Raw genomic sequence first — 26,463 nt, 5'->3', positions numbered from 1 at the left:
AATGAAACGTGTGAGTATCCGTGTGTGTGTTTGCTTTGTACATGAGTGACGATGTAGAAAAGCTTGAAGGAAAAGGGGAAAGAGGATTTGTACTTTGCCCTTTCCGAACCCTTTTGCTGTGTGTTGTGTTTCAGCTCTGTTCTCTCTCTTCCTTATCACGTCATTCCGTTATCGGCAGTCATGTTTGTCTCTTGTCATTTTATTTTTTTGGTCTATAACCGTTTTTCAAACTCTTAACATTCTTCTTTGCCACCATCTCTGTCGGCCTCACTTATTTCTTCTATATTTTATCAGTTTCCTGTCGTCTCTCCTGTGTTTATCCCTTACCATGTTATTTTGTGGTGACTGGTAAAAGATGGGAATTATAGCCACTCCTACCCACAGCCATTTTAAAAACCGTCTTTTGTGGCCTAACTTTACCTCACAAGAATGAACTATTGCAACAGTTAAGTAAATACCTGTGCTTGTGCTTTGGAGTGGAATAGAATTAAGAGAGCGTTAAATCAAAAACGTTGCTGCTCTGCTCTTATGATGGAGGGTGGTGTACATTTGTACCCGCTGATCTGGCTTTTCTGTGGAGGTGTTTAAATTCGCTGCTAGTTTTTTTTTTTTGGGTTTAAAGTCGAGGTTTTTCTCCATTCTCCTGTACCATGTCTTTTGTTCTCTAGAGCACCAAATAACTTCCTGTCACTGTTCTGATTGTTGTACTGATGCTCCGCTGCATTACGCACTGAGAGCTAGCATCCTCTCTACCCTCTCCTCCTCCTCCTCTTCCTCCTTCTTTCTCTGACACTCTGTTCTGAGCTGTAACACTGCTGCTATCAGGTTTTGTTTATTTATTTTTTTATTTCACAATAAGGGCGGGGAGGGGGGCGGGGCATTTAGGTTTCATTTGTTACTCGGATTATTTGTTCCTTTATTTATTATATTTTTTCTGTTTCCCTGACGACTTCTGTGTGTTGTTGTCAGTCTCCATGGTAACCACTCGCTGTTTCTACGGCAACGGTAAGTTGTGTACAAACATCTATCACTGAACTGACCCCCCCACCCCCCACCCCCACCCCTAAAATGGGCAGTATTATGTACAGTAGACTAAGTTAAGTGTTTTTTTTTTTGCTTTTATATTAACCATACATGATAACCATAGACCTGAAACACACAGACAGCACACTAGGGTCTTTATATTTATATTTTGTCCACATGTCCGTGTCCCTTACCATGTCATTAACACCTCAATGCAAATGAAAAAAAGAATGTAATCACCTTCCTCTATCAAATCACACAGCTCTCTGCGCTCCGTTTGATTAATCCTCCGTCGGACATGTGTTTAGTTTCCCCCCCTGTTCCTAATGACTTAAAAATCAACAGAAAATGATGATGATGAAGCTTTGCTCCCTCCTTGTTGCTGCCTACCAATGCTTTTTGAGTGAATGCAGACGTCGAGCTGCAGGACAAATAACACTGCGCTGGATTAGGATTATTTCTTTGATTTCACTGACCTGCCTGCTTTTGAAATAAGTCATTTATCAACTGTTAGCCAATTGGGGGACAGCATGCATTAGAAAATGATAGAAACCACCCTGCCTCTGTTTACTGCCAAGACAAAGAGCATTGCTGTATTTTATGCAATAGAACATTTTAAGAAACTGTAAAAAGATTAGGGTTCCACCAGCTCTTCATGAATGTACTACTCAAACCTTGTTTAGTTAATTGGATTGCAAACTAAAAAAATAAGGTTTGTTTTGGTTACGTCACTTTGGTGATAATGTCGTCCCTTTATGACATAATTTAATCATAATGTTTTGTCCATAGTTCGACATCATTGAAACACATTTGTCAAGTTAATGATGATCACACTCTTAAAAGTGACAGTTAGTGGGTGTAGATATGAAGATAGTGAAAACCTTACCTACCTTACCCTTAATGGTTCCAGTAAGAACCATTGTGATCCAGAGAACCCTTTAAAACCCCTTTCCTGAAGTATAAAGGGTTTTAAAAGGGTTCTTGGTGGAATCCTCCCAAACGGTTCTCCTATGAGGACAAGCCGAAGAACCTCATATGGTTCTACTTAGCACTTTTATTTCTAAGAGTGTAAAAACAAGCTACTCTTAATCTGTAGTTAGGAGTAGTAGATGTATTAAATGTCACTTATAAATACTTTAGTCTCAGTTTTTAAATTTGAACTCGACTCCAACTCGCTGGTTATTTTAATAACAGCCAGACTGTTTCACAAATCATTCCCCATTTGACTACATCTGAGCACATCCACCACATCATGTCCTCAAAGGTTCCACGATGTAATGAAAGCGCACTGTCGAGTATTTCTGAATTTAACAGTCACTCGACGCATTATACCCGCATTTATTTTATCTTAAAAAAAGAAAAGTACCCTTTAGAAATCTCCATGTAGAGCTGTCTTCAGTCTGTCTGTCAAAGCAGGAGCTCGTGAGCGAGTGAGTGATTTGAGACACGGTCACAGTGTGTCGTGTCACCATATGCATCTCTAAACCGACATGGGGTTTACCTTTCAGTGTGTTGGGGTCTCTACTATGCTGCCATTTTATTTTTTTTTTCTCTCTCTCTCTCCTTTGGTTTGGTTTCTCGTAGTGGATTGTCTGTGTATTAGTACTTGTAGTAGTAGTAGTCGTAGTTGCAGTGTGTACTGGTCTCAGTTTGTGACACACAGTTTTCTAATGCCTGGCATAGTGACTCATGTTTATTTTATTTTGTTTCTCTCCTTTTTTGGGAATGAGGATTGCTCTCTCTCTCTCTCTCTCACTCTCACATGCTCTCTCTTACTCTCTCTTACTCTCTCTCTCTCTCCTTCATCCTTTGGTGCTCTGTTTCTCAACCCACCAATGATATTTTCAGGAGAATGGTCACCAAATCTAATTGCTTTATTTGAATGATGCACCTTGGTATACATGTTGTGTTTTCAAACAGTAATTGTTATTAGTTATTTTATGTTGCTCATGTAAACCCCCCCCCTCTTTTTCTCTGTCTCTTCACTCCATCTTTACATCCCCCTGTTTTTTTTTTTGTATATGGACTGGCTCTGTCTCTTTTTCCTTCTCACTTGCATCCTTGTTTTCTTAACTTCCCTGTCCACATCTTTGTCTCGTACGTGTTCGTATGTGGGAGTTCTGCGATTGTTTTAATTGGTCTCTATGCTGCATCCAACGCTTGCTGATTGGCTGAATTTTTTTTGTTTTTTTTCTTTATTTTGTTTTTGTCACTCACTCTTGGCCATGTTATCTGCCCATATTTGGCTGCGTGTAATTTCTGTTATATGAGTATTAATTTTGTCAAAACAAAATGTTTTTGCACCCCTCCTCTTTCTCTCCCTTGTGTTTATTTTTAATATTTCTTTTTAGGTATGTAAACCCCACAAGTTTGGTTTCATATGGAAATGTGACTTTGTTCTGTCCAGGTTTATTGTTCAGTGGGAGGGCAAAAGTGGGATTAGCAAGGCTGAATGTTTTTTATTAATTACCATTAACGCTTAAAGAAGACTGACCTTTAATATGCTCTGCTGATTTGCATGTGTTACTACAAATGTTAACCCGACTTCCTATAATGTGCAGTACACAAACACAGCTGATTGCCCACCGTTAGTAAGGGCTATGTGCACAATGGAACTTACGCCTAGCAACCGTGGCTGCTGGTACGCTGGGTTTCTTCCGGTAGGTCGTGTTGTCGTTGTGATTTCCCGCGAGTGAAGTGCTAAGTAGTAGAGTCAGCTTTATTAGTAATAATTGGCGTATTTCGGATACAAGAGAGACATTGTTGTGTACCCCTTTGTACAAATTTGTCTCGGTACAATAGTACAATAAACTTTCATAGGTTTCCGGTGGATGTGTGTGTGCGAGCTGAATGGATGGTGAAAGGACGGCGGGACGAGGACATCCGAGTTTATACGTCCTCGTCCGCACATTAAACATTTCTTATTTTTTTAAAGTCGTACCGATATACAAGTGATTAATAAGCACACGTCACAAGACTGAGCGCCGCATTTGCTGCCTGGGTCTCTGCTACCACACGCTCAACCTCCGTGTTGGTACTTGGGAATTATTCCAAGTATAAAGAGCAGGAACGTCACCTTTCTTAAACCTCGTCAATTTCCTCAGCGTGACAACAAAATCTTCCTTTTTGAAATGCCAGCTACAAACTTGTGTGAAGTTGTCCAGCCGTCCCCTCACCATCAATTCAGCTCGCTCACAAACATCCACCGGGAACCTATGAAAGTTTATCATACTATTGCACAGAGACAAATTTGTTCAAAGGGGTACACAACAATGTAGGGTTGAAGGCCACATTATACTTTGACAACTGCGTAATGCGTTTTCCAACTGCGTAACCACGGAGACACCTCGATAACTGTCTCTCTTGTATCCGAAATCCGCAAATTTTTTACTAACAAAACTGACTCTACTGCTTAGCACTTCGCTAGCGTCTCCGGGAAATCACAACAACAACACGACCTACCGGAAGCAGCCCAGTGTAACCAGCAGCTGCGGTTGCTAGGCAGAAGTTCCATTGTGCACGTAGCCTATCAGTATATGACGCAATGTTGACTTCGATCCTGTAAACATGCAAAGATATGAGCACGCAGACACTTGCAGGCAGGTGTGCCGGAAAGCGAGCCAGGCCACGCTAATTGAGACATTTGCCACTGACCTTGCAATTTGCAATGGAGCAAAAATGAGGAAAAACCTCATTTCCATTTGAATGAAGCTCAGTACATAAAGTACATGACTCACTGCAAAAAAAAAAGTAATGTGTAAGGCAGTCTGGGCCTTAATGGCCCCCAAAATAAGAGTGCTGTGGGTAAGTACGCACAAGCACTCTCTTCTTCTTTGTTACGCACACACACACACGCTCCCCTCATCTCGTCAAAAAGGTCATTAATCTTAATCTTGTCATGCAGTCAGATACGGAGCTTCATCCGCACACTCGGACAGTCTGCGTTATTACAGAGGGCTGCAATATCCGTCTCTTAAAGCCCATCAAAGGAAGCTCAGGAGACATCAAGAGGCCAGAGTGAGAGCCTTTGAAGCTCACACAGGAGATTAGCAGCCATCTTGGACTGGAGAGGCTTAAGCATTCAGTCAGAAATGTCACTTTGCATAAACACACATCTCAAAATCCACACTTTTTGTTACCTGCGCATGGAAAAACGAGTAAAGCTACGTTTTCCTTTGCGAGCGTCGTTGCCCATGGCAGCCCCCTTATCTCTCCACTGTCAATCACCAAAACCTGCAATTTTGTAATTTTTAATTGCATGATGACTGAAACAAGAAACCTTTTCAACATTCGCTGCACTCCGCACACGAGCAAGGACGCACACACGTACACTCACTGTCGACTGTGATGCTAGACGATTACATTAGTGAAGAGTTAAGGTCATGTGACATCCATGTTGTTGGTGGGCCAACAATTTTTAAAGCAGCTTTACTGCAAGCGACTAATCATCCCCTTAAATAAGCAAAATAGTAAATATAAACTAAATTTAAATAAATGGTGTATAAAAGATAATAATGTAATAAATCAGCCTCAACCATGTGATCTTATAATCTTTTATTTTATGTGCTGCATATTTTTTCTCTGTTTGAACTGTTGTCCATGTCCCTGACCGTCTGCTGCTCCATCTCCAGGTGAATAACGCCACCGCCCGGGTGATGACTAACAAGAAAATTGTCAGCCCGTACCCTAACGGAGAGGCTCTGAGCACTCTGCCTTATGGTAACCACACACACACACACACTTGTCTAATAACACAAACAGCATAGGTGCTGCAGAGACGGCGTGGATAAATTACACAACTTGACACGCAGCAGCATCATCAGCGTTCCCTCCCTGCAGGCTCTGCTCACCGTGTCCTGTTAAGCCTGTTCATGCGGAATATTTTAGTCGTAATGTGTTTTCCATTCTGCCGACCCTGACACAACTTCACAATTGAGCTCATACTTGGCTCCAGATCCACATTATCATACCGTGTGGTCATAAAAAAAAGAACAAGTACAAACAGCTTCATTTAAAAGCATGACGAAACAAAGATGACCTGGATAGGAAAATCGTCTTAAATGAAGCATTAATCAGTAAAAAAAATAATTAAAATAACTCTATATATGCTGTATAGAAGTGCCTGCAGTATGTTCTTTGTACATTTCTCTGTGTTAATTCTTTGCCCTCTCTCTCTCTCTCTGTGTGACCATCAGCGGGGTGGAAATTGAGTCCCATGATGGGGGCTGTGTATGGCCCAGAGCTGTATGCAGGTAAGAGCGTCTCATCTCCGTCGTCTCTTCAACCTCCCCCATTAAAATAACCCGTTTTACATTTTCTGAACTTTAACAGAACTTTTCATAGTATCTAATTGCCTAGTCTTTCTCCTCGCTGACATTTAAAGTGATATCAAGCCCTCAAGGCTAAATTTGGATTATTATCTTCTCTCTCTGCTCCTCAATTCATGCTACCACTCTTCTTTTTCTTCTCCTCCAGTGCCAGGGTTTCCCTACCCATCAGCAGCAGCGGCAGCCACAACAGCAGCAGCAGCGTTCCGGGGCGCTCACCTCAGAGGCAGAGGTCGTCCCGTTTACAGCGCTGTTCGAGCCGCTGTGCCTCAGCCGGCAATTCCCGCTTACCCCGGGTAAGAAGTGCACACGGGCTCCAAACGAGAGCAGCGGTTGACTTCACACACACACACTCACTCACAAAAAAAAATCTATTCGGCAACACCTCCAGGAGTGCCGTTTTTCGACAAATCTGTTTGACCAGGTCTGTTTCTCATACAGCTGTGCTCATAGCGCACCTCTCACGCTCAAACACATCATCCACACACATTACTCTCTTCAGCAGTCCAGCTGGCACATTGTCACAAGCTGTTGAGTGCAGTGCGACACACTGATGCGACTGCACCGGCGCAGGTTCATTTCAATAAACACTCCAGATAGCGCGCGCTCAGCACATTTGCATAAACACACACGCACACACACACCACAGTCATTATGCAGAAGCAGTCGCCTCTGCTCACACATTTGATAGAAATGATTCGCATTTACAGTCATGTTGATGTTCAAACTGCATGTCGTCGCTGTGCTGTGATGATTGGCTAATGGGATTATGATTGCGGTGTGATGTGGTATTCAGATCAAAGCGGAATTGATTGTTAACGGCCTTGCGGTTGCTTTACGACGACGACGATGATGATGATGATGATGATGTCATAGAAATCCAGCTTAATAGGATAAGATATCGGTGGCTGTAGGAAATACCCTCTCTCCATATTTGCTCCACTGAGAACTGCACTACTCACAATTTTACGACGTTATTTAGGCAAAGTGGCCTTTGCTGCCTCCATTTCCTTGCACCTGGGGACCGATCGCACTTTAATGGCGTCGGTTCAGTACGGTGAATTTTATCTATTAGCCCCGTGAGTGTGCGTTTAATGTTTTTTTGTTGCAGGAGTGGAGCTTAAATGGAAGTTGTATTTCCTCTGCATGCTGCATGGGTGTGAAATAATGTTTCTTTCTCTCTCTCTCTCTCTCTCTCCTCCCTCCTCCTTTTTTTTTTGTTTTTGCTGTGACCATCATCCACTCTGTTTTTTGGGACTGTGTGCACCACTCCAATTGCACCCCCCCTCCCCACTTTGCTTCCCCCCCCCTCCCTCTCTCCCATTTTCTTCTCTCAGTGTGGTGTATCAGGATGGGTTTTACGGAGCGGCCGAACTGTATGTAAGTAAACTCACCTCCCAACGACGACACACCTTCTCTGTCCCCTCCCCCTCACACCTTTCTCCTGCTCTTTTTTTTTCCTCTGGGGGTGATTCTGCATGTGTTGTCCAGTCATGCCCTGCACAGAGCTGCCTGCATTAAGGTGAATGAGCCCACAATGGGGGGGGAACAAACGATTGACTTATCATCGTCTGTTGTGACAATAATCGTACTTGTGATTTAAGTGTGAAGCAGGGGTCTCAAACACCACAGCTTAGGCTGCTCTGTGGGCGTCAGTGGACGAGTGTGTGAACATTTGAACAAGTGTGTGTGTGTGAGCGTGAGTGTGTGTGTATCCAGGTTGACAACAGCTGTTTCTGTTCTCTCTATAGACTAGTGTTTCAGGACTCAGTCCTTAGTCCCAGATTGCATCAGGTAGGGTCAACTCAATACCAAACCTACAGTGTGCATTGTTTTACTTGTACTACTTCCTCTGATCCTGAGAGTCGTCTTCTGATCTGATCTGGATCATGTTGTATTTTAGTTGTTATAATAATAAACTACCTTAATTTTTAATTTTTTTATCCTACTAATGTGACTGAAATGTGCATTTTCTGATTACGGGCGAAGGACTTTGTTTGTTTTCGTCACTAAACCACTAAATGTTGAGCAGAGTGTGGATTTTTTCTTCCAGTTTCTTCAAAAGAGAGCCTGGTCTCTTTTTCATTTGGCCAATGTGGAAAAGAAATTGATATGAAATGAACATATCTTGGATTCAGAGGTCGACCGATTGTGGATTTTTAAAAGGCACATAGAATAATGATAGTTTAAAGCATTTCAAAGTGGATTGCTGATAACCCCCACCCCGTACACCATTTTCAAAGAAAATGTGCAATAAAAATATTCATTACAATACGAAATAGACAAACTCCACACTTCCCTTTTTACAGCATGTCAGCCGTCGCAAACACTTATTTATTGGACTGCCTCTGTTTGCAGAAGTGTCCTTGAATGCGTCACCAGCAGGAGTTTTGATTAGTGGACTGCGTGTGTTTGTAGAAATATTGAAATGTAAGGAGGTTACTCAACTCAACGCTGATCCAGCAAAAAAAGGTCTTTAAACAGTTGTGTTCATTATTAAACATTAGGAGAGTATGACATATACACACAGCACGAGTGGCCCTTAACTGGTCAAGATGTGCACGGCATGCTACTAGCCATCAGCAACCTTGACTCTGGAGCTTTCACGCAGACCAGTGATCTGTCTCAACATAACAGGTTTTTTAAACGGGAATTTTAATCATTTAAATCCTTATATTTGGGACTCTGGAAGCCAAATGTGAAAAAAGATGACTTGTGTCATGTTTTTGTGGTCCACCTCAGTAGTGTGGGGAAGTGTTCTATTCTTGGCTGCACAGTGCAGCACAGAGTTCTACACAAACTTCCAGCCTCAGAGGATTTACGTGTCCAGTTTTATATATGATCGGCAAATGATGGCTTTTCCAAATGCTAAATGCTAATGCTCCTGTTAGCTGCTGGAGCCTCAGTGACTATGCTGACGTAGTTTCCTGTGTCTGCACAACATTTAAAGAGACAGGCGCTCAAAAGTAAGTGTTCAGAACAGAGCTGTTTTGTTCAGGGTGATTGAACTGCTGTGGTGCTCCATCCTTAAGGTGTTTTGACCAAAGCATGTCACAGACATGTTCATTAGGACACCAGGGAGCTAGGTTCACTTGGAGAAATAGGGTATGATATAATACGAGTCCTTTAAAATGTCAACACAATTCATCAATCGACCTCTACATTCCATTCAAATTGGAGGCAAATATCTGCTCTGTGTTTTTGGTCTGCAGTGTTTAAAGCCTTCTACGTCCTTTTAAAGTAGAGAGAACATGGTCTCTTCCTGAATTAACACCCCCGACCCACTCTCAGGATGATTCTTATAGCATGTGCTGATCAGCTGCTGCATGCAGACACACTGTATTAAATGTCCTCCTTTCCCCTCCACTCACCCAGAAGGCCTTGCACTCCCTCTCCTCTCTAATGAGCCTGTTTTTCTTCCTCTCTGTCCGTCCGCCTCTGCTCCGTCTCCTTCAGGGGGTGTCGGAGAACGCAGAGGTGTTTCTGTTTCTGTTGTTGTTGTTGTACTTTGTTCTGATCAGGTCCAAATGCAGCGATGTTTTTTTTGTTTGTTTTGAATAGGGTTGGATTATAATCTGGGTGCATGCATGCAGTGTCAGTATAGGCTTGTGTGTGCGCGTGTGTGTGACTTTTCTTTCCCTCCATCTTCCTCTCTGTTTTCTCTCTTCAGAATCCATGTGTATGAACACAAATAATAATAATAATATTTGCCATAAATGTGTATGTCAGACTCCAGCATCCCTCACTGTCACAGTGTTGGCGTTCATTACCACAATCTTCTGTTTTGAAAGGCCTGACGTTTTTCTATACGACCTTAACTGTGTGAACATGTGCATCTTCCACTGTTTTTACCTCCCCTCTCTCCTGTAGTGATAATAATACAATCTAACTCAACCTCCACAGCTCAACCACCCCCCCCCCCCCCCCTCTCTGCTCTCACTGATAAATCACTCCTTATCCCACATCCTACACCCACCTTTTCCTCTCCTCTCACACAAATGCAATAGACTGATGCAGGTTGTATTTTATTTATTTATTTATTATTAATGCTAGGAAAAGGTTATTTCTTGTATCGTGTAATAGGGAATTCATTATTATATATAGTGCTGGGCATGTTAACATGACGACTGACCAGAAAAAGACACGTGTGACGTCATGTTTACGTGACTCCCGATTGTTAAAATGTGTCTCTAAAGCAGGGGTTCTCAAAGTTTTGATACCTGAGGGCGCCAATTTGGGAACCCAACATTGGACCGAGGGCGGCCAAAGGAAAAAAACAGGAAGAAATCCCATTTGTAATAATTTTAATGACTAGATTGCAGTTCTACAGTTTACACTTTTTGGTCTGTATCCAGTAATGTCCAATAAACATTTAACAAGCTTAGTAGCTCCTGGATTAAAACTATCAACTGTAATTCATTGCGGGCCGCCAGAAATGTTTCTGCGGGCCACCATTGGCCCGCGGGCCGCACTTTGAGGACCAACGCTCTAAAGTAACCCTAAACAGAGGCACACATACGCAGTACACAGGTATGCTAGTTATTTGTAGCTCTGCTCTTTTCGTTTAATAAACAAACCGCTCTAGTTCGACTGTAGGCGCGCTAACGGTGCTAAAGGAGCTAAAGGAGCTAAAGCAGCTAACAGGGCTAAAGGAGCTAACGGGGCTAACTGGTAAAAAACGGTGCCTGGACTCCGGTGCCGCAGCACGTTAATATGACGTCACGCATGTCTTTTTTCCAGTCAGTCGTGCATTAACATTGACCCAGTTAACGTGCATTAATTATATAAATTATCATAATAATCATGGTGTCTATTACCCACCTCCCCAGTCCCCCATTTTAAACACCGTAGCCCAGTTGTTTCGTTCATCAAAGGCATGTGACTTAGCTCTCCTGTGTGTGTGTGTATGTCTCTAGGGAGGCTACCCTGCTGCTGCTGCCGCCGCCGCCGCTTACCGCTACGCCCAGCCTGCAGCTGTAACCGGAGCGACTGCCGCAGCTGCCGCCTACAGTGACAGGTGAGGTCATTCCCGGGCTCACAACATCAGACGCACAACACAAGTGCTGAGGGGGCAGAGTGTGTGTGTGTGTGTGTGTGTGTGTAGCTCTCTCTTGTTTTCTTTCCTACCACAGTTTAGAAGTGTAGATGAATTCCAAGGCCAAATGATTAATTCATGACAATGTGCCCATGATTCTTTTGTAACGGCGCTGAGAACGCTGGGAATACCGAGTCAGGACGTAATACAAGGACTTAACGCTCTGTGACGCAGTGTTAATGTAGGGATACTATATCATCTTATCCTACAGGGCAGAGCATTCCAAACTTCAGAGAGACGAGATCATGAAAAATTAAGCAAAATCTTCTTGGCGCACACTGGTATTTTTATATAACATCAACAAAAGTCAGCAGAAGTTGAGCACTGCAGCTTTAAGTAAACAGATCACACTGAATTAAACATGTGTTTCCCCTGTTATTGGTGAATAATTATAAGTAATCATCTCAACATTGACCTGATAGCCCTATTTTTGTGTTTACAAATAAGCACAGTATATATTTTCCCAATATGAACAACAGAAGAATGGATATGATATCTTTTGTGTCTAAGAGCCTTTTGTCAGGGTCAGACTAAAGCTGTTTTAGTTTGGAGAAGAAAAGGTGTATTTACACATGTAAACAACCTGAGTGTGGACACACTGTCTCCTGTATGTGTCCTTCGTCTCTAACAAACACACTGAATGCATTTAACGCCTCATGCTAAGCCGTCGTCTTCTTTCCAGTTTCCTCATCACTAACTCTGCTGACTTACCTTCCCTGTGTTTGTGTTGCTAGTTATGGCCGGGTTTACACCACAGATCCATACCATGCTTTAACTCCGGCTGCTGCTGCTTACGGTGTTGGAGCCATGGTGAGTACACGACGAACACGAGCTAAACACAAAACAACCGCAACATGGACTAATAATACACAAACATGTATGTAGGCTACATATATGATATATGTACTGTTTAAATGTGTTTAGTCTTAGGGATGCAAATGTGTTTGTTATTGTCTTTTACAGAAATGAACAAATTATCAGTGATATTGTGTTTGTATTGACTGAAAATACACTGAAAGACAGACAACTGTTGTGATAGACACAACATTGAAGGTCCTGTGTTTAAGACTTAGTGACATCTAATGGTGACACGTGTCCACTCATCTCTCCTGACAAGAAGGAAACACTCTTTCACAACTGTCTTCCACTCTCCATGCTCCTCCTCTTCCTATGGAAGCCCGTTTCTGCCAGAGAAAAAAATGAAAGTCAAAAGTTTTGACATAAAATGTCAAAAGTTTTGACATAAAATGTCAAAAGTTTTGACATAAAATGTCAAAATTATGATATGAGATAAAAATATAATTATGTCTAAAAATTATTTATGTCTAAATAATGACATAAAGTGATGATTATGAGAAATAAAGTCAGAATTATGAGATAGAAAAAGTCGAAATTATGAGATAAAAGTTGAAATTATGAGAAGAAAAGTTGAAAATCATCTCTACGAGATAAAAAGTCAAAATGATGAGATTAGAAGTGCTCAATGCGCCTCAACGGCAATGTTTGTATTGGTTCCTTAATCCATCGCCTCACTGGCTTAACCACTCTCACAATGTGCAATCTTAATGAGTTTTTAGCTCATAATTTTTTCCCCTCATTCTTTTGAGCAGCGCCACCGTGTGGAGACGGGTAGTAGCGACACCCGGCGTGTGAAATGTAATTAATTAATGAAGTATATTTGCCCTGCCGTATCGGTTATCATATTGTATGAGGAAGGACGATGACGATATCACCAGATCGATATTTTGACCCACACCCTAAATTTTGATGGCAGAGTATTTTACACACTGGACCTTTAAATCTTGATGTCTGAAGGTGTTTGTGGTCAGAACAGCAGTGTGTGTAGCTGTCGTCTCATGTTGTCCCTTGTGTTTCTTGCAGGCCAGTTTATACCGGGCAGGATACAGTAGGTTTGCTCCGTACTAAAAGCCACAAATCGCATCACCCAAGGAATTTCACGTTGCTCCAAAACACTTTTTCAAGCTCTTTGTTTGGCAGGAGCTCCCTTTCAGTTTTCTGCAGGTGGACTAAAGTGACAGCTCCTTTGTTTTTTTTTGTTTTCTTTTTCTTTTTGTGGCCTGGGAGGTCAACGCCACATCATCAAGTCAAATTCCATTTCTGTCCACTTCTGTCTGTCACTGACATGGAAACGATGGAAAAGAAACAAACTACCAGGAGCCGACTTCTCTGATCTACGTGGCACAATTTAGGATGTTTTTTTTTGGTTTTTTTTAGAAACACTATGGGACCTGGAAGGAGAGAGACTATTGTTCCTGTCTGATCCTGAACACTACAAACCTTTTTCCTCTCCTAAGAGTCTCTGAACTCACCATATATCCACTGCCCTACGCGACCTAATCAAACCTACATACATACTCAAACACCAAGTATACAGTCTCCATCATAGTTTACAGTTTGACCTGCACAGAACGACGTGAAAAAGAAGGTACTCTAGTTTTTGTTTTTTTTAAAACACTACATTAATGTAAAGCTCTCACAGAAGACACGCCCCCTCTGGTTTATTATTATTATTATTATTAATAACTCTTTGACTGCTCCATATACAGTAGAGATGTGGGGAAACATCCCTGTTTTTTTTTTTATTTTGTAAAAGCCGGGACAGCGGCGACGAACATTTCGGCGAAACCCCGCGGAAGCGTCCGACTGACGGAAACCACCGTTGTCCCGGTAACGGCTACAACTACCAACGACAAACACTACGCTTGTCCTTTTTTCAATTATGTCTCAACTTTCCCCCCCCCCTCTAAAGTTTAAGAGGAAACACACAACAAAAACAACATTTGTTAATTCTGCATTACCTCAGCTTGCTTGAACTCTGTCTCATACACACACACGCATACACACGTGTGTATGTAATATGGACCTGTTCCGACCCGTCCGTTATTTCTTACGTTACAATCCGTGCGACGCTATAAGCAGATTTCCCCGGTGCTCCCTCTCCGCCTCAAACAAACCCGTTCAACCCTCGATCCGCTCCGAGGAACGCGGTATATTTCTTTCTTTCTTTCTTTCTCTCTTCCCCGTGCGCCCACGGCATCGGACGTCGCAGCTGTAGCAGCGTTTGCGGGGAATGAACGCAACAAACACAAAACAACAATACAACTGATGCTACACTAGATTTTTAGCAAAGTTGAGGTGGAGGAAACGCGCAGAATCATCTGCCACCACAGTCAGCCCAAACGGGAATATCCCTCCTGGACAGCTGAGATATTTATGCCTGCAGGCTTCAGTTAGAGCAGCTCATGTGTGTGTGTGTGTGTGTGGAAACGCTGTCTGATCTCAGAACAGCACAGCCAGATCCCTGCAGAACAGAACAGCCCAGATTAGAACACACACACACAAGCGGTCGCGCTCGTGTAATAGTAAAAACCTTGAAGTAACGAGACGTTTCTATTTATATGCATAGTTTTCACTCGTCGTCCACATCATTTTTGTAATTTTTAAAAGAAAAATCCTGCGTCATCACTCTCTCTCTCTCTCTCTGAGAGTTTTAAAGTTCTCTTTAGCGGTTTGTCTGAAGGCGTCACGAGGAAGACTTTCCTCTGTCCTGTGTGTTTCACCTCTCCGTGATTCTCTCCTGCTCTACTATCGTCGTTATTTGATGTTCATTTGCCTTTTTGGTTCCAAAGATTTCACCTGAAAGAAAGCACACGTCTGCTCCTGATGTTTCTTCTTCTTATTATTATGTTTTCTGCTTGATTTTCCTGTTATTTTTTCATTTTTTTTTGTCTCTTTTTTTGTGGGTTTGACACTGTGTTTTTCATCACACACAAAAAAAAACACAGTTTGATATTTTGCTGAAATGCGATTGACACTTATTTATTGTCTCTTGCTTTTTTTAAAAAAAGAAAAAAGAAAAACATAGGTATATATATATATATATATATGAAAATGAAATACATGGCCACGCTGTAGATGAGAGAAACCGGAGCAGATGGAATCATGAGGGACACACACACACACACACACACACACACACACACACACACACACACACACACACACACACACACACACACACACACAGGAGCCTGTGTCCGAACAATGGAACAATGTGAGTGTGATCAGGTGATTTATCACGAGCTGACAGCGTTTTTTTGAGTTGTTTTTGTATGATTGTGAGATAACTGTGTGCAGTAAAGGTCCATTAAGTATTTCCAATGCTCATACCTCTTCTTTTTTTATTTTTTATTTTTTTTTTGTCTTATTATCCCTTACAAGTATTATCATAAGTGTTGCTATGCATGCTTCTGTGAGAGAGGAAAAGGCGTCAGGAGTCGGGATCTTTTTTTTTGTCGTTTGTGTATGAATTCAAATCATAGTGCTGGAGGAGGAGGAAGGTGGGGGTGAGGAGAGGAGAGGAGGTGTAGAGCTGGGTATTGATTAAAAATCCTCACTGCGGTATATGGATGTGAATCTTTGGGTGGCTCACGATCCGATTCAAAATCGATTCTCGTTTCAAAAATTGTGTGTTAAGGCAAATTATGGCATCAAAACAATACAGTTTGTATAAGATAATGTGATTATGTGATCACACAAAGGCAAACTTAAGACAAAAGTTAACATTTATTAATTCAAAACAAATCAAAACTTATTTCCTGTACAAAAAATAACTTGCGTAAACAAAAGCTTAGACTAGCTGCCTTTTTCTCACAGAAGTTACAAAAATAAACTGTACACAAATAACACAAACTAGTGTTTTGGGTGGTTTTTGCAGAATAGGAACTTTAAAAAAACAAAACCTTTTTTTTTTTTTTTTTTTTTTCAAAAATGTATTCTTGAAGTTTATGAATTGATTCAGAATCGTGATTCCTCTTTGAATCAATTTTTTTCCCCCAACCCCTACTGTGGTATTGATATGTGGATTTTTGATAACATCCATACATCTCCTACCGATTTTATAAAATGAATTAGTTTTTTACACGACACATTAGCTCTCTGTATTCCTTGCACTTTAGGTTTCCTCCCAACACTCGTCTCTGTGACTTCCTGCCGTTCTCTGAGACTCAGTGAGCTCCTGTCCCACAGCACGCTGCATGCTTATTGGCTCTTCAATACCCAGCTCCACGCTGACTTTTCCCCGTAGTGAGAGTCCCGTGGCTGGGCTCAGCTCAGCTCAGCTCAGCTCTGCGCCTCCTGTCAGATTTTGTCTAGTTTGGGTTTGTCTTGCTTTTATAACGACGGTGAATCTCAAAGATGAACGTGGAGCGTTAGATCACCAGTGCAGAGGATTCATTAAGAGACAGAGTGAGAGAGAGAGAGATGCTCATTTTGTTTTCGGCAACATCTCCGCCTCGCTCGTCCAGTCATTGTCGGGGTGTAATGGTTATCGAGCTTTGCCTCTTGTTGTTGTTTTTGTCTCCTCTAATTTGAGTATTTATGAGGCTGCAACAAAAAAAACAGGTTTTGATGCTGGAAGGACCCCCCCCCCCCGCACTGTGCCCCCCCCCCCCTCCTAAAGTCAACCCAGTGGGAGTTTTTGTACAGGGATTTAGTAAATGGGTTTAAATTGCATGTGGAGGCTTTTTTTTTTTTTTTTTTTAAACGTCACATGCTCCTAAAAACTCGTTTATCCAAGTGATTTTTGTTTTCTTCTTCTTCTCTCCAATAAGTGACATGTATTTTTCTCACCATGTTTTATTTTGCCACCCTTGTGTCTGCCTTCTGTTTATTCTTCTTCATTATTATTGAATGTATATAATAAATAAACTGTTTGGTTTTTATATTCTGGTGATTTTGATACTTCACCTTATTGCTGCATGATGCTCTCCCCCCACACACACACACTGGTTATCAGGGAGGTGATAGAGCACATTCTTAGATTATCTACAGTCTTATCGTGTGGCTGCACTGCTGCACAGAGGTTTCTCAATCACAGCTTTAAATGGTGCAACACTGAAGGATTTCTTCTGTGATGCAACACTTTTGAGTGAACTGAACAAGAATCCGAGTCACATGACTGAAGGCACGGTTTACCTCACTCTGCTGATTCACTCTTGACTTTTTCTTCCTCCAGACCAAATTGACCATGCGATGAGAACTTTAACCCTTTACGGTACGCAAGAAAAAAGCAAAGGAAAAATTATTGCATTTTTTTATTTACTTATGATACCAAATAATGACAATCAAAATATATATATATAATTATATATGACTAGACCCTACAGTATTTCAGATAGAGGCCTCTACCAAACGGTTGAGATGTCTGTTCATAATAAACCTGGTTTGCATAATTCATAAAGTACAACATTCACAAGTTACATGAGTTCAGCTTGAGTTTTTCAATGAGATACAGTGACTTAAAGGTGCCATATGTAAGGATGTGGCCAAAAACAGTTACTACATTCAAATTCAAAATACCGAGGTCTTTTAGGTTTCGTTTTCTGACGTAACTGGCAACCCGTGGTTGCTCGGCAGCTGAGACTCTACTGACTGGTAGACGGCAGTAGGTGGCGCCACATGCCAAAACATGATTTCAAAACATAAACATGATTTGCAGCAAAATATTTATTTTAATGCAGCTATTTTGTCTGTACTGTTGTTGTTGGTGAGTTCAGTTTGTTATATGAACATTATTCCTGAGTCTCTGTGACATATTAGGAGGATTTTATGACCAGTTGCTTGAGATTTATTACATAATGCACCTTTAAAGTGTGGTCGACCAAATGGTTGAGTAGTACCCCCTCCCCTGATGTGCAACAATGTTTAATTTCATCTGGAGTTAATGGCCGTAAATGTGACGGGGGGGGAAAAAAAACCCTCATATCCCGGCTAATTGCTCTAATGCACAAGGGGACGATTGTGGATGTAATGGCCTCCTGCTCTCTGTGAGTAATTGAAGCTCGGGCTAATCTGAAAAAAAAAAACTAGATTGAAGGCCTTCTGATGAACGACGGGGGGAGATCGTATCTGCTGGAGTTGACCGGCAACTTTTATGACACCACTTATTCTGCACTCTTGTGCAAATAATTAAACAATGTGAGAGACTTTGATGATGTCACAGTGCAGCTTATGTCCCAACATTGCCCCCTGGTGGTTTAATAATGAGAGTGTGACTGAATAAATGCAGGCTTTTTTTATCACAAACCTTTTATTGACAACGCTTCTCATACAAAAAGGATATGAAATAAAGAGCTGATCAGGACTTAGACCAAACTATAGAGTAGACGTGTTTTAATACTCACAATTTGGATTTTAGGATACAAGCCGTATATATTTTACATCTGACCCTTCATGATCAATGTTTTTCCTCAATGTTTACAGAAAGAACCGATCATATTCTTAGTAGAATTATTGTTTTATTATCCAGAATAATTGAACAGTATAATAATCTTATATTTTAATAATTCATACGTTTTTAAATCCTCATTCTTGCATTTGAATATAGAGCACTCGGTGCCTGAGCTCTCGCGTCATGTTTTAAACGTGTTATAGCAGGAAAAAAATGACTTGGTAAAATACACTGTAATCGCATTATGTGTGAGGAAAAAAAACATGTAAATGTCAAAACTCAACCATTTATTTCTCTATTCTCCAGTGTTTGCACTGTGTCCAGAGCAAAGAGAGAGAGAAGTCAGCTGTTATTCCTGGTGCTCGTTCCTTTGAATACGAGGACGTAAATGAGCGATGGCACAAGACGTCCTCACTGCTGACACTTTCTCCCGTAACTCTGGTCTTCCTCCTCCTCCCGTCTTCCTCCTCCCCTTCTCTTGTCATCCTCTTGTCTCCTTTCATCCATCATCATCCTCTCTCTCTATCTGCAGATTGTTCTGCCCTGTTCAGCAGTTTGGCACTTTGTGGATTTCCCCCCATCAGCAGATCCAGCTCTGGTGATGCTGAGTCTTTTCTTTCTTCTCCTTGTGGCAGATCATTTTAAATCCAGGCAAACATTAAAAAAAAAAAAAAAAATTCATGCCAAATCCTTATAATCCCATGTCCCTAATATTCCTCATACGGTTCCCTGTAGTTGGTGGACTGAGGCCGAGGAATGGTGTAATCCTTGTCAGGGTCGATTTCCTGAAACACACATTAATCCCATATTTGTCACGATACACTGAGCTCTCATCAATGTTAAAGGTGCCATATGTAAGAATGTGGCCAAAGAACAGTTACTACATTCAAATTCAAAATACAGAGGTCTTTTAGGTTTGGTTTTCTGACATAACTGGCAACCCGTGGTTGCTCGGTAGCTGAGACTCTAATGACTGCAATGATTGGTAGACGGCGGTAGGTGGCGCCACATGCCAATACATGATTTCAAAACATAAACATGATTTGCAGTCTGCAAAATATATTTTACTGTTATATTATATATTGTACTGTTGTTGTTGGTGAGTTCAGTTTGTTATATGAACATTATTCCTGAGTCTCTGTGACATATTAGGAGGATTTTATGGCCAGTTGCTTTACATTTATTACATAATGCACCTTTAAACAGTGTAATGCAGCTCTAACCGCCTGCAGTGGTTTAAAAAAAGGTCACAGCACTTAATTGCAGAGCGTGTGGAGGCCCCATTGTCAACCCTCACGCTTTATTACTCACTCTCATGGAGAATCCAGACTCGTACGGCGACCGCAGCGATGGATCGCCTCTCCTGCCTGAAGCGAGACACATGCTACAGTTACGGCTAATTACTGCTTCATCGTCATGTATACGATTCATCACACCCACCCACGACCAGAGCCACGACCAGAGCTCTCGCTCTGTATTCCAGTTAGAGCTGAAACAATCCAACGATTAATCGATTATTAAATGAATCGTCAACTGCTTTGATAATCGATTAATCGGTTCGTAGCTTTTTTCATGATTAAAACAAGATTTCTGATTGTTTTAGGGTCTTAAATGTGAATATTTTTTAAAGAAAGAAATCAAAGAAATCATTCAAACTGAATCATTTTTGGTTTGTGGACAAAACAAGACGTTGGAGAACATGGTCATTTCCAGGTTTGACAAACACTGATCGGACATTTTATGACGATTGGGAAAATAATCGTTCGTTGCAGCTCTAATTCCACTTCATAAAGACAAGAAGAATAATGTGTGATCCAGCAAAGCAAACCAGGAAATAAGTACCATAGGTTTCAAAGTGCTTTATGAGCCAAAATGTAAACGTGGGAGTTGCTAAAGTGCTCGTTTTATTGCACTTTCTGTGTTGATAATACGCCACATTTTGGCTCATAAATATGTTATAGTAAAGTGGATTGTGTTTGTTTTGATGTTGTTTTTGCTGTGTGAGATGGAAAAAAGGGGGAGATTAAAAGTGAGACTATTTTGTTTTCAAACACACTTTGTCCCTTTACAGATAAAACTCTCTCGTTCAGCGAGCGTTTGCTTTTAAAGTCTTACGACCTCCAGCTAACAAATCATATAGATGTGTGCGCTGCTGTGCGCTGCTGTGCGCTGCGATAACGACACATCGCTTTCTATACGACTGCATACGCTGAAGTGAACTGTGCTGCGTCGTCGTTTTCCATTAGCACTTTATTGTCACTTTATGCACACACAGATGCTGTTGTTTTGTGAGTCTCACTTTTATGTCTTTAAAGGGCCTGAATACAAGTGGATGATACGCTTCTGAGTGCAGTGGATCAGCCGGATCATCCCTGTGTTCCCCGCTCTCCCCCTAAAGGACCCACATGGAGAAGGCAGTAGGTTTAGAGCCAGGATGTCATGGGGAGGCTGTATAACCATGGAAATGATGGTGGAAAGAACAGGGAACATAGGTATGGTACGGTCCCGGATCAGCTGCACCAGAAAAAAGAAAATGGTTGTCGTACTTTTGCTTCACTTTAGTGAATTGAATTCCTTCAAACATGAGTCAGCAGGTTGTGTGAAAGCTTCTTGGTCAACCATTTTCTTCTTTTTCATAGTGGTTAATCACAAAAAAAAAATCAATCAATCAATCATTTACTCGAATAAAAGAAAACCAGCCAAACCAACCCCAGCTCAAACATTCTAGTTTCCTTTATGACTCTGATTGTGTTGAGTTTCAACTGTTGATTCCACAGAAGAAGCAAAGTTTTAAAAAAAAAAGTCACCTTCAGCTTCATTGTCTGACATTTTGTTGAGTAAACCTGTTGGTTGAGAAAACGATGAGCATGTTATTAGCAACCGTTAGCTTCAGCTGCTTTTATTTTTGCCCTGTGTCCAACTCTAACACACTCTTAGAAATAAAAGTGCTAAGTAGAACCATATAAGGTTCTTCGTCCTGTCCTCATAGGAGAACCCTTTCTGGCCCTTTTGGAGGGTTCCACCAAGAACCCTTTTAAAACCCTTTATTCAGGAAAGGGCTTTTAAAGGCCTCTCTGGATCTAAATGGTTCTTACTGGAACCATAAGTGTTACCAAGAACCCTTGAAAAACCCTTTCTTCGGGAAAGGGTTTTTCAGGACCCTAACCCTTGTAGAAGAACCCTTTTGGAACCCTTATTTCTAAGAGCTTCTTACCTCTCCTGTTCTCGCTCTCGCTGTTCTCAAAGCTTCCGTTTTCTCGTCCTTCCTTCTGACTCTCCAGCCCCGTCATGTCGGCGCTGGGGCTCGTCCACCCGGCGAAGCTCAGAGGGGCGTCCTTGGACTTGCCCTCGCCCCTGCAGAGGAAGGAAACCTGGGAAAGCCCGTGCCCCATCAGCAACACCCAGCCGTTGACCACCAGCGCGATGCTGAGCGCCGGGTCGTCCCACTGCGGCCGCCGGCCCTTCTCCGGATTCCCTCTGGTGAGCATCGCGATCCACGCCACCCAGACGCCGACGGAGAGCAGCAGGGTGAGGAACACCACCGTGGCCTGCACCCTGCCCTGCACGTTCGCGGGCCCCGAGTAGCTGTAGGAGTACGTGGAGCAGGAGCGGTGCAGGAAGTGCATGGAGAGGATGAAGCTGATGGCCAGGATGCACAGCACGTAGATCTGCAGCATGGCGAACTCCGCCTGGCTGTACTCGCACGGCCTCTTGTCGCGCACCAGCACCAGGATCAGCCACTGCGTGGAGATGATGACCTGCACGGCGAAGAGGCCCAAGGCCACGGCGGGTTCCCCCCAACCCCGCGCCGCCGCGAAACCCAGCATGGCGAGGCAGCGAGCCAGCAGGCAGGAGAAGGCCAGCGAGAAGAGCACGCTGAAGAGGAAGACCCTGGTGGGGCAGGTCTGATCGGTGAGGCGGATGATGAAGGCGAAGGTCAACGCGAAGATCCCGGCCGTGGCCAACAAGAACAAGGACGTGCAGGCCACGGTGCCGCCGATGCTGCTGCGCTGACGTTTGGACGTGGCGCACAGCCAAATGTACCAGAACAGGAGGCCCAACAGGAGGCCCACGCTGAAGAGGAAGCCTGCAGACGCCAACGTCTCCAGGATAATCCCCCACGCTGCCTTGCGGTCGCACAGGTACCTGTAGACGGGATGCAGTCCTTTGCCGCAGCCTCGCACTCCCTTCAGGGAGGTGTCGTTAGTGTTTACCGTGGAACTGGTTGAGCTGCTGTTGGTGGACTGGGACAGGCAGGCGAGAGGCACGGAGAAGAGGAGGAGCACAGGGAGAAGGGATTTGTGCTTCGAGGATAAAGACGCCATGTTTTTTTTTTTTTTTTTTTAGCGATCCACGTTCCAAGAGTCGGTCCTTTTTTCCCGTTCGCCGTCCTTTGTTTCCTCCTGAAACCAAACAGCACAACGTCGAGATATGTAAGCGCGAGTTTCACCGACGCCTTGACAGATGATGATGATAAAAGGGAAAATACAGAGGTCAAAAACAACAACAACAACACAGTGAGGGTTTGACAGTGAAGAGAGCAGGAGGAGGAGGGAGTGTACAAAACATGCCACAACAAGGCAGAGCTCAGTGTGAGCCAAGAAGGGAGAAGAAGAAATAACGTAGAGTTGATGTCGGGGCAGAGAGGTAATTACACTGTGGGAGACGGAGAAAGCTGTTCACGCACAGGCAGATATTCAGCTGTGATTGTCCAGAGTCACTTCCTCTTTCCTTTGTTTGGACCTCAGATTTAAAGACGACCTTTTGTTGTTTTTTTTTTCATCACACACTAAATAACTAACGCAGACCCTTAACTCTGACACAACACTGTTGTTGTTGTTATTATTCTGCCTCTGTTTGGCCTTTGTGGACAACAATGATGTCTTTCTTTTTAACACAGAAATTGTCGAACAATACTCTCAGACCTGACCGAGGGAGCGTTTGTGTGTATACAGCAGCAGAACGGTAGCGGGTGGGGAGCAAACTGTTTTTTTTTTTTCTTAAGCTGTAGAATTCACTGTTCTTTCTCAATCGCGGCAACAAGAGATCAAAAGACAACTGAGAAACCCAGTCGTCCAAACTTACTACACAACCAGATGTTTGTTGTTGTTTTTAAAAGTTACGTACTGCAGTTTTAAACGCAGATTAGCGTTTAAAACTGCAGTACGTAACTTTTAAAAACTGCGGTAAAGCTGATTGTAGCGGCTGCGGCCCGTCTTCCAGGTTTGCTCGTTGAGGCCAAACAGGAAGGTAAGAATACACTGAATAGCCACCAGAGGGGGCGATTCCTCTTGTTACAAAAGGAATATTTAATATTTAACGTAAGCTCTGTAGTTTTGTGTTTGATAATAGCCTCTTGTTTTACTGGCTACACAAAGCACATATGGTGCATTTAAAGGAGACGATGTCTAACGTTTGGTGACTACGACTTAAACTTTTTCAAAAACACTTACCTTCTCTCCTCCCGTAAACGTCAACGCCTCCGTGGCTAAAACAGCGTCGCCGTGCAGTCATGCACCGTGTGTCGCGACGCCGCGTCCATATCTCATATCAGCTCGAGGCGAAGGAAGCGATGGAACAAATGAGACCGGGTTTCCACCTCGGATCAACAGGTCGGGTTAGAGAAAGCTGCACCTCTGCTCGTTCCTTTCCCCTCACACACCCACTCCCGACTCTGTCTCTCTCTGTCTCTCTCTCTGTCTCCTCCCACAGATCATAGGTGGGGCTCCTCACACGCCTTCAGGTGAGGCTCCACACAAACCTGAATCCTGTTTCCTGTAAGTATTAGCATGCGTCACACGGCTGCACAACGTGCACAGATTGAGACGGTGTGTCATGTGACACGAGCTGTGAAGGGAGTAAGTTAAGGTGAGTGTGTGTGTGTGTGTGTGTGTGTGTGTGTGTGTGTGTGTGTGTGTGTGTGTGTGTGTGTGTGTGTGTGTGTGTGTGTGTGTGTGTGTGTGTGTGTGTGTGTGTGTGACTCAGACTCAGAACCAGGCGTCACCTTTAGTTACTGGTGAATCACAGAGTTTTCAGCCGCGGGGGCCGAGTCGCACAGAGAGAATAGAGAGTGCTTTTTTTTCCCCCCCTCCGACTGTTGTCTTTTTACAAGTCCACACGCAACACCCCGCGCTCATGCCCGCACATGCACACGGCAGCAGTTTATAAGGTGTGTTCGGACTTAATCTCAAGTCTCTCCTGCAACTCTGAATTCATTCCACCGTCATTAAAGTCACGTGATGCATTTTTGGTTCTCACGTAAACTTTCATCGACCGAACGTTTCATGCAAAGTTTTCCCAGAGTCTCGCTCACTGCAGCCTGACGGCAGCGCTTTTGTTGTTTTTGAAGTGAAACCATAGCAACGCAGAGATGTTGATGGACAACAGCAGTGTTGAAGGACACTGGGATAACAGTGTTGGAATTAGTGATCCACCGTTTTGGTCTCGGCAAGTGCTCGATGGAGCAGGAGACGTCACTTCTGATGCTTTTATTGTGTGTTTTACACTCGTACTCCAGCTGGTTTGCAGCCGTCTTGTTTGACAAAGATTACAAAACAGACATTTGTTGATATTCAAAAGTTACGTACTACAGTTTTAAAGGTAGAATAAAGGAGGCAGTTACTGCCAGCTGCAGCTGCTCTGATCATAGACCACACACTCTGAGAAATAAGGGTTCCAAAAGGGTCCTTCTACAAGGGCTGAGGTTCTACCTGGAACCATTTGCTTCTGAAAAAGCCTTTCCCGAAGAAAGGGTTTTTCAAGGGTTCTTGGTAAGACTTGATCCAGAGAACCCTTTAAAACCCCTTTCCTGAATAAAGGGTTTTAAAAGGGTTCTTGGTGGAATTCTCCAAAAGGGTTCCAGGTGAAACCTTTATAAAAAGGTTCTACCTGGAGCCAAAAAGGGTTCTCCTATGAGGACAAGCCGAAGAACCTTATATGGTTCTACTTAGTGCTGTTATTTCTAAGAGTGTATACATACAGTATGATCAAAACAAGTGGACGTAGTCTTCGACTAAGTGAATCCAACCAGGAAGTTAGAATATATTGAATAGCCACCGGGGGGCGACGCCTCATCTAACTCTGGTAGAATGGAAGTCTATGAGAAAAAGAGCCATCTTCTAGCTTGATTTATAACATCGATAAACATTTTCCTTAGGGGTTAATGATCAATTGCAAGTCTCAGGTCTTCTTCAATAGAACATGACGTCAATTTTGTTCTTCTGCGGGTCAAATCAAAAATATAAAATCTCTTCTCAATCTCAAGGATTACACATTAGAGATGTATTAAAGTATGCCTGTCCCACACTAGAGCATAACTGGCCTTATTTTGGTTCCAATTTGGCCCTTCCCACAATCGTGGATACCTTTCTGATTCTAGGCTGATTTGAACAGATTATCTGACCAAATGATCCTGTAGTGAGGGATTAACAGACGTGTGACTTGTACTCAAGCGAAGTTGATTCTTACGTGTAGTCAGAGAGCTTTGAGGATAAAATGTAGAAGCAAATGTGATCATTTTAATTCAGAAGAGTTTGTGATATCATTATTAAAATTCACTTTTATTTGTGTTTGAAGAAAAAGAAGAAGACAGAAAGCATGATTACTAAAAAATAGACAGATTTTACTGCAGCTATGAGGACATTTCCTGTGTTAGTGTTATTTTCTCTAAGGAGAGGGCGCAGGTTCAGATGGGAGGGGTGGAGATGGAGAGTCGAGGGACTAAAGAAGGTTCCTTTTCTGTGATTATGGGGTTTATTTCCACCGCG

The 26,463-nt window shown here is 42.7% G+C and overlaps 2 protein-coding genes across 2 annotated transcripts in view; one reads left to right on the top strand and one right to left on the bottom strand.

Annotated features, from left to right (window-relative positions):
* Positions 1-13,419, top strand: part of LOC310933515 (RNA binding protein fox-1 homolog 2-like) — a gene marked incomplete at its 5' end in the record, with an annotated part of 46,038 nt that extends 32,619 nt beyond the window's left edge. The window contains 7 exons of the mRNA XM_083897024.1: positions 5,655-5,742; positions 6,219-6,275; positions 6,499-6,646; positions 7,688-7,730; positions 11,267-11,367; positions 12,180-12,255; positions 13,327-13,419. Of these exons, the coding sequence (XP_083753150.1) occupies positions 5,655-5,742; positions 6,219-6,275; positions 6,499-6,646; positions 7,688-7,730; positions 11,267-11,367; positions 12,180-12,255; positions 13,327-13,371 (558 nt within the window). The 3' untranslated portion in view covers positions 13,372-13,419. The remainder of the gene's footprint in view (positions 1-5,654; positions 5,743-6,218; positions 6,276-6,498; positions 6,647-7,687; positions 7,731-11,266; positions 11,368-12,179; positions 12,256-13,326) is intronic.
* A 5,267-nt stretch (positions 13,420-18,686) lies between these two features.
* On the bottom strand, positions 18,687-23,022 carry LOC310933113 (G-protein coupled receptor family C group 5 member D; the record flags this gene model as incomplete). The annotated part of the gene is made up of 4 exons (XM_083896535.1): positions 18,687-19,482; positions 20,009-20,064; positions 21,505-21,540; positions 21,912-23,022. 4 exons carry the CDS (start codon positions 23,020-23,022, stop codon positions 19,405-19,407), a joined length of 1,281 nt encoding a protein of 426 aa, XP_083752661.1. The 3' UTR covers positions 18,687-19,404.
* Between the last annotated feature and the right edge of the window lie 3,441 nt (positions 23,023-26,463).

Source organism: Microchirus variegatus, assembly GCF_963457635.1.
Source record: "Microchirus variegatus genome assembly, chromosome: 10".
Lineage (NCBI taxonomy): Eukaryota > Metazoa > Chordata > Actinopteri > Pleuronectiformes > Soleidae > Microchirus > Microchirus variegatus.
The sequence above is the reverse complement of the archived record's forward strand: the minus strand, read 5'-3'. Positions and strand labels throughout refer to the sequence as shown.